Source organism: Primulina tabacum, chromosome 13 (assembly GCF_025594145.1).
Source record: "Primulina tabacum isolate GXHZ01 chromosome 13, ASM2559414v2, whole genome shotgun sequence".
In the NCBI taxonomy this organism is placed as follows: Eukaryota; Viridiplantae; Streptophyta; class Magnoliopsida; order Lamiales; family Gesneriaceae; genus Primulina; species Primulina tabacum.
In genome coordinates this window covers 1905358-1913947 of record NC_134562.1, presented here as the reverse complement: position 1 = coordinate 1913947, position 8590 = coordinate 1905358, and the positions used below count along the sequence as shown (strand labels likewise).

Below are 8590 nucleotides of genomic sequence, written 5' to 3'. Positions count from 1 at the left end.
AGTGTCAAGTTTGTAATGAAACAAACACACACTATATATATATATATATATATATATTTACAGTTGCACTTGAATTACAATTGGTAGCTTATTTATTGGATATCTCAAACTAAAGGTAAAGCTCAAGGCATCCTCTTTGAAGACAAAGGTGATGGATTTGAATATACTAATGGAGGGTCTCTTGAGTCTTGACGACATATGTTACTGAACAACATTCTGTTGTGACTGTTAAGGTTGCCGGAACTGAAGGATCTTGGAAGAGACCAAATCATTGTTTGCATGTGCAATTGTTGCTGGGAAAAGGTGATTAGTCCTTTTCTAATAGTTTCAATTTTATACAGAACGGAAAAACTAATTTTGTAATGATCAGAACAAATATATTACTATTATAATAATGTAAAATAACTCTTTTGTGACCTCCAGAGTAGTCACGTTGCACACAACCGAGGTTTAGCCGGTGCACTCCCGAAGAGAAATTAAGACAATCTTTGAAGAATTTCTCCAGAAGTAGCGACAAGTGGGAATCCATCATTCCAAGGGTATATTTGTTATATGGGTTTGTGGTGAGAACTGTAGTTTGCATTCAATTTCCATGTTGTGGTTATCTGTGATGACTAAGAGAAAAATGTACATCTTTTTTCACAAGAAGGATAACTATATAATCAAATGTCACATTGTTTAACCATGAGGACACGCCTTCGTCTTCCGATCCAAGAAGTTATCCATGGAGGATCTGCTGAAACGACTCTGTAACCCGCACTCGAATACAATCCCCGAGCACCGTAGTCATCTTCATACGCCCTCAAAACTAGATACTTAAAACCCCAGATAGCAGAGAGTGTGGTGCAAGCTTTTAGCAATGTTGTGGCCACCTTCTGCCTCCTATAAAGCATTTTAAAGCACCTTGGATAAGCTATAGCAATTGAGAAGCTTAAAAATGGACAAATAAAGAAGCACTCACACTATTTAGTGATCACAAGATTTTCTCTTTATGTTGGATAGTGACCACCTATGTGACATACCGACCAAAGTGCCATTTATGTTCACCCGGTTATAAGTTTTAAAATATTTGAGATGCATCATTATTAATGCAGGAATATTTTGAACAATGGTGTATTTTGTGTTTACACTTAATCTAAGGTGTGCTGATGTAATTTATCTTTAAAAAATTGTCAAAAACCGGGGACAATCTTGAACCTGAACTGGTTCAGAACAGCTATTCCGGACACATAAAGATACTCTTCTGCCCCTGAGATGTGCTGAAGAACCGAGTCTTCCCTCAAGACAGTAACATCAACTACCCCGACAACCTCTCTTGTTGTGTCAAACGTATCGGTTTCAGGTTCTGCAACCAAGCAAGCATACCTGTTTATCACACCAATTTGCTGGTTTAGGGAATTTGGATTGATTAAATATAATTGTACTCGAACATGTATCATACAAAAATGTTAGCTTCGAGTACCTGTCTGGAGGTGAGTTCCTTAGTCTGTACAGAAGTCCTGAAAACACTTCTGCCTGTATGATTCTTGAAAATAAATTATCAAGTACAATGCCAGTTATAAATTAGAATGTATAATGTCAGGAAAATGCAGACTTCGAACATCAGTCATTGAATCTTGTTGGGATAATACCCATTTCCGGAGGTTTTCTCCTCTGTTTATCGCGTGTCAAATGATTCCTAAACTTATGGAGTTTGACTTGATAAAGTCCTTGATGATGCATAAATACTAGAAACTAACTCTAGCTCAACTTGAGAAACGGAAAATAACAATCGACAAACTCGAGCTCGATCGAGCAGAGATTTCGAGAGCCTGAGATTGACGTGTTTTTTTCAAGAAATTCATGTTTGATTTTCTCGAGCATCAACTGGACTGACTCCAATTTTGCTGTATATCAACGTAAATATGGTCATAAGGTCAGTTGTTAATATATGTAATTCAAGCTAACAATCAAAAGATACACTAAAGCTCGATCAAGCTCGACTCAAGATGATCACACTCGATCTTGATCAGAGCCTTGACAGAGCTACCTGCGATTAGTTTGAGGTTCTTGATTGTTATTACCTTAAAGAAGTCGAAGAATAAATCGTCGAACAGAAACACCGGCTCATGAAATGCTTCAGCCTGAACTTTTGCAACGTTTTTCATTTCTTCTTCTGTCTCAACCATCCTCCTCACTCGCCAATTCGAATCCGAAACAAGATAACCCGACAGCGATTTCTCATTTTCGTACAATCCATTGGCACGAAGCTTCAAATCTAGCTGCTGATCCGATGATGAAGCTGAAGAAATTGCACAGCAATGCACTTTCCCAGCTCCATGTTTCTTGAATCTTGTTCTTTGATTCGTGAAACTAGTGATTCGAAATGGGACTTTCCAAATGTCACTGGCGAAAGTATTCGAGCTCATGCAAGCGTGTTTCTTAATCCATCCTGATTCACTTCTCCAAGAAAATTCAATATTTTGCAAATGAGCCATTGTTGTCTCCTCTGGTTGTCTTTCATATTTGTATTTTTTTTTTGTGACGTGAATATATATGTGGTTTGCGTCCATTTCAAAGATTCATATAAATTATTGGCAAAGAAATTGAAATACTCTGTCTCATTGGATGACTGACTGAAGTGATGGATAAGATGACAACAATGGGAGTGGCTGTAGTATTTCCTCTTTATTTTGAGGGCCATCGACTCAAATTTTCAAGCCAGAAGGCTTGTCTAACATATGACGTGGTGTTACATCAGTCTAACACGTGTCCATCTCCTGAATTTTTATGCCCTCAATAGTTCAAGATTATTTATGAATGAGGTTCAACTATAAAATTATTTGATGTTGTTCGAGTAAATTGGGTCATTTGGATGAGCAATTTATCAAGAAAGATGGTGTCTCATCTCTGTTAAAGTTAGCGATCGGGTGGAGGGAGCTCGATCTGGATGATCTGCAAGTTGGAGTATCGTACTAATCTCGTTCATATAATGAAAATTAAAAATTTCGAAAATCAAAATTTTTACTGATGCATTTTAGGTAGATGTCAGTTTTATGAACTCCTTCACTAAAACAGTTAGTTACACTCTACTCACTTAATTTGAAATTAAACTAACCTACACAATTTTCATTATTTGGATCCACTTATAAATTCTTTATAAGCAATCTATTTGATTTTAATCAAATAACAGTAGCCAAATTCAACTTCTTGAATTTGACTATCTCAACGGGAACACATAATCTAATATTTTTGTGACATTCAATGGTTTAGGGATACAGCTACCGTAGGTTCACAACTACATTGTGCTTCAAAATAACTTTTATTTTTATCCGGACTTACTCTAATTAGTCTCATTCTTTTCATCAATCAATTGATAAAAAATGTAATGCCCTAGATTGTATGTGGATAAAATGAAAAGATGAAGTGTTGCTTGAAGAAAGAGACCGCACCCGCGCCTAAAGAAGCACCGCACCCGCGGTGCATGGACAGAAAATTGGTCATTTTTACAGTAGGGTCACCGCACCCGCGGTCCAAGAAAGAGTGCACCCGCGGTTGATGGACAGAGAGTTGGAAATTAATTACAGAAATGACACCGCACCCGCGGTTCAAACGTAACCGCACCTGCGTTGATGTCACCGCACCCGCGGTCTTATATGTAGCGCACCCGCGGTCATCGATGTTGGAAAATGAAAAGTGGTGCCGTGAGCACAGCGCACCCGCGGTGCTTGGTGCGAGAAATCCACCTTTGAATTTTATGTTGACACATGGCCTGAGGTATATATAAGTTGAGCATGACTCACTTCTTCTCCATTCCAGCAGACCAGCAACGATAGAGAGAGTTTCTTCAAGCCTTTTTCCTCCATATTTATCATTTGGTTGTGTAAGAATTACTCATCCAAAGGTTAATCCAAGCTTAGATTCTTGTTCCTCATTTCAAAGGCTACAAAAGGATGTAAGTTGGGTTATGTTTCAGCATGATTTAGATTCCATGTGTTGAAAGAATTATGATATGATGGTTATTATGTATTATTGACATGTTGGACATAGTATATTTGCAACCGGATCGAAGAACGGACACTGTTGAGATAAAGCAGATTTTGGGAGATTATGATTGTTGTTATTGATGTTATGGCTTGTGGATAATATGTTGATTGTTATTGGATGACCGGTATCGAGAAACTATGCCGTTATACCGTCGAATTGTATCAAGATTTGATATTGAACCGTACTAGTATTAGTTTGAGTTGTGATTTGATATTGTGCATCTCAACATTGTCATTTCAGATTTGGATTGACAGGTTCGATATCCCTACTTCGAGACTTCGAATTATTCCAACGACAAGAAAGGTATAATTCATGTGTATTCGGGAGATACGACTCGAATCAGACTTGGTTGGAGTTTCCCTAAATCACATACTAGATTTGTTATTTATATTTGGTTATTATTATGTCTTGTTTATAGATTTATATTCAAGCATTGAGATAGGAGAGTCATTAGCAGACTTGCTAAACTAGACGTTCGGTGGTATCGATGCTTCGGATCAGATTCAATCCGATTGTAGACATTCGATACAGACATGACCGAAGTCTAGGAATAAGACGTACAGTTACCCCGATCGGGAGGGTAGGTGACAGACAGTGACGTCTTATTCACACCGGGATCCCTAGAGTTAGAGTTGAGTCGAGTCAAGACATGATTTGATTTGAATTGTATGCTTATATAGATCGGTTTCATAGACCTATGGAACCTATTGTTATTGTTTCCATTCATGATTTATGATTATCTATCAGCATACATACATGTTTTATACTGGGATTTGTTCTCACCGGAGTTTCCGGCTGTTGTTATGTCTGTATGTGTGCATAACAACAGGTGGGGAAGGATCAGGGTCGCGACAGAGATGAGAGATGGACATAGCGTGGTGATCACGGGCGTAGCAGAGGAACTAGTAGTTGTACTTTTGACATGTACTGTACTTAAATACTGGTTTGTAGAATATGGACAAAACAAGACATGTATTTTATGTTGGTTGTACTGAAATAAATATAGAACGAGCTTTTGCTTAAGTTATAAACATGTGATTGAATGTTAAAAGCAAAATTTTGACCCGTATATTTTAACAATGATCCGATTAATCCCGAAAAGAACTGAGTTAGAGCCCGGGTCCCCACAACAGGTGGTATCAGAGCAGTAGGTTCTGTAGACTGAATATAGAATAGAATGAGCGGGGTAGATTGAGTCTTCTTCCTTGCTTCTGATGTGCTAGCATGATTTAATGCTTTCCTTAGTATATGTTGTATTGTATCTGAGTTGATTTACAGCATGTACTTGTAAAGGACTGAATCAGAACCGATTCTGGATCAGAGGTATATGATCAGAGGAGGACTGAGACAGATTGTATAGACTGTGTACTAATCTGTTTGATAATCAGATATGCCGCCTAGAAGAATACCACAACCAGTTGCAGGTCAAGTGCCGGAACAGAGTAGTACGTCAGGTACTCAGATGGACGTTACTGCGACACCGATGGAAACTTTGTTGAAGAGGTTTCAATCATTCCATCCACCTACCTTGAAGGGCACAGAAAATGCAGTAGATTGTGAAAGCTGGTTGGATGATATAGAGATGTTATTTGAATCACTTGCCTATACAGATGAACGAAGAGTGAAACTAATCGGGCATCAATTGCAAGAAGTGGCCAAGAGTTGGTGGCTAACGACGAAACGGGCCCTAGATCATCGAGGTATTGATATTACTTGGAAAGTATTTAAAGATGAATTTTATCAACGTTTCTTTCCAGTGTCGTATCGAAAAGACAAATGAGCCGAATTTGCCAACTTGAGACAAGGGGCAATGGAACATAGAGGAATATGTTGCCAAATTCTCGTCCTTGCTTCGATTTGCACCTCATGTAGCAGGGAATGATGAGGCACTTGCCGATCAGTTCATAAATGGTCTGAATCCGGATATCTTTACCATAGTGAATACGGGGCGACCCCACTTTTTCTGAGGCGCTGAATCGAGCGAAGGGAGCAGAGGCTGGCTTGATCAGGCAGCGAGGAGCTTCCAATAGTGTTCAGGGTCAGAGACCGCCACCGTTTGCCACACAGTTTCCACCACCTCCTCGATTTGATAGTGGAATCAGTAGTAGTGGGAAGAAAGATTCTTTGACAGTTAAGGGTAAGCAGTTTAAGAGATCAGGGAGCAGTTCGTCGAGCTCCAGTGGGTCAAGACAGAGAGGTCCTGGCCAGAGTGCAGAGTATACTGGTGTTTATTGCAATTCTTGTGGTGGTAGGCATGCCACTGAGCAGTGTCAGGGAGTGATGGGCAGATGTAACATATGCAGGCAGCAGGGACATTTTGCCAGAGTCTGTCCCCAGAGAGGTGCACAGATATTTCAGGGTGCAGGGTCATCAGCATCAGTGACTCAGCCTGAGAGGCAAGTGTCGTCTGTCCATTCCTTCTAGCCCACGCCTACACAGTCCCAACCTAGAGCCAGAGGTGGCCAGACAGTGAGCCAACCTCCCAGACAACAGGCTCAAGTGTTTGCATTGACGGAGGAGCAGGCCCAAGATGCACCAGACGATGTGATTGCAGGTAAATGTTTTCTTTGTGGTTATCCTGTATACGTATTGATAGATACAGGTGCATCACATACATTCATATCAGAACGTTTTGTATTGATACATGCATTGCATGTCGAGTCATTGTCCCCTGTAGTGTCTATTTCTTCTCCGTTGGGAAGTGGTCTGATATCTGTGACATCAGTTAGACATTGTGTACTACAGTTTGAGGGACATGAGATTGATTTAGAATGTGTTGTACTTGGCTTATCTGATTTTGATTGTATTGTCGGGATTGACATGTTGACTAAGTACAGAGCCACCGTAGACTGTTTTCACAAGATTGTCAGATTCAGACCTGAAATGACAGAAGAGTGGAAATTCTACGGAAAGGGTTCCAGATCTCGGATTCCCTTAGTATCTGCTTTGATTATGAGTAGATTGTTGCAAAAAGGAGCAGAGGGGTACCTTATTTATTCTGTAGATCTACAGAAATTGAACCCGACATTGGCAGATTTCCAGTAGTACGGGAGTTTGCAGATGTATTTCCGGACGAGATCCCAGGGTTACCTCCAGCTCGAGAGGTAGATTTTAGCATTGATCTTATTCCAGGTACCGTTCCTATTTCGAGAACTCCGTATATAATGGCACCTATTGAGTTGAAAGAATTGAAAGCCCAACTAGAAGATCTTCTAGCGAAGGGATATATCAGACCCATTGTATCTCCTTGGGGTGCACCAGTGCTATTTGTGCGAAAGAAAGACGGTTCTATGAGATTGTGTATAGATTACCGGCAATTGAATAAAGCAACGGTAAAGAATAAATATCCATTGCCGCGTATCGACGATTTATTTGATCAGTTACAGGGATCAATCTGTCTATTCCAAGATTGATTTGCGATCGGGATATCATCAACTCAGAGTTCGAGATATTGATATACCGAAGACAGCATTCCGAACCAGGTATGGACACTACGAATTTATTGTCATGCCTTTTGGTTTAACGAATGCTCCAGCGGTGTTCATGGGGTTGATGAACCGTGTCTTTCAGAGGTATTTAGATGAGTTTGTGATTGTTTTTATTGATGACATTCTGGTGTATTCTAAGAGTATGATTGAGCATGCCAATCATTTGAGAATTGTGTTGCAAACGTTGAGAAATGAAAGATTATTTGCTAAACTGTCGAAGTGTGAGTTTTGGCTGAGACAGGTTGTCTTCTGACGGTATTTCTGTGGATCCGAGTAAAGTTGAAGCTGTGATCAGTTGGCCGAGATCGACTTCTGTGCCAGAGATACGCAGTTTCATGGGTCTGGCAGGATACTATAGACGATTCATTAAAGATTTCTCCAGTATTGCGAAGCCGATTACCCAGTTGACACAGAAAAATGCGCCGTTTGTGTGGTCTGAAGATTGTGAATCCAGTTTCCTAGAGTTGAAGAAGAGACTGACCAGTGCACCTGTCTTGATGATTCCTTCGGGTACTGGCGATTTCGTTGTATATTGTGATGCATCTCACAGAGGGTTAGGATGTGTTCTTATGCAACGGGGTCACGTAATCGCATATGCCTCTAGACAGCTGAAGCCACACGAGATTCGATACCCCATTCATGATCTTGAATTGGCGGCTATCGTATTTGCCTTGAAAATCTGGCGTCATTATCTTTATGGTGAGAAATTTGAGATCTACTCAGACCATAAAAGCCTGAAGTATCTGTTTTCTCAGTCAGAGTTGAACATGAGACAGCGTAGATGGCTTGATTTATTGAAAGATTTGATTGCGAAATCAAATATTACCCAGGGAAGTCAAATGCAGCAGCAGATGCCTTGAGTCGAAAGGTATGTGCCCTATCCTTATCGACGATAGGTGTCTCGAATTTAGTTGAAGATTGCTGTTTGTCTGGTTTAGCATTTGACACAGATGGTAGACCGCTGAAACTTTCTTCGATTCAAGTTGAGCTAGATTTGATTATGAGGATTAAAGAGGCACAAAGAACTGATCAGAATGTGCAGAAGTCGATTCAAATGGTCAGATCAGGACATCAGT

General features: G+C 40.0%; 1 protein-coding gene across 1 annotated transcript; it reads right to left on the bottom strand.

The window, feature by feature from the left end:
* Positions 1 to 610: 610 nt before the first annotated feature.
* LOC142522709 (GCN5-related N-acetyltransferase 10, chloroplastic) lies at positions 611 to 2546 on the bottom strand. Its single transcript, XM_075626247.1, has 4 exons — positions 2064 to 2546; positions 1463 to 1515; positions 1198 to 1365; positions 611 to 882 (listed from the first exon to the last, which is right to left on the bottom strand). Exons 1-4 carry the CDS (start codon positions 2475 to 2477, stop codon positions 663 to 665), a joined length of 855 nt encoding a protein of 284 aa, XP_075482362.1. The 5' UTR covers positions 2478 to 2546; the 3' UTR covers positions 611 to 662.
* Positions 2547 to 8590: the final 6044 nt, after the last annotated feature.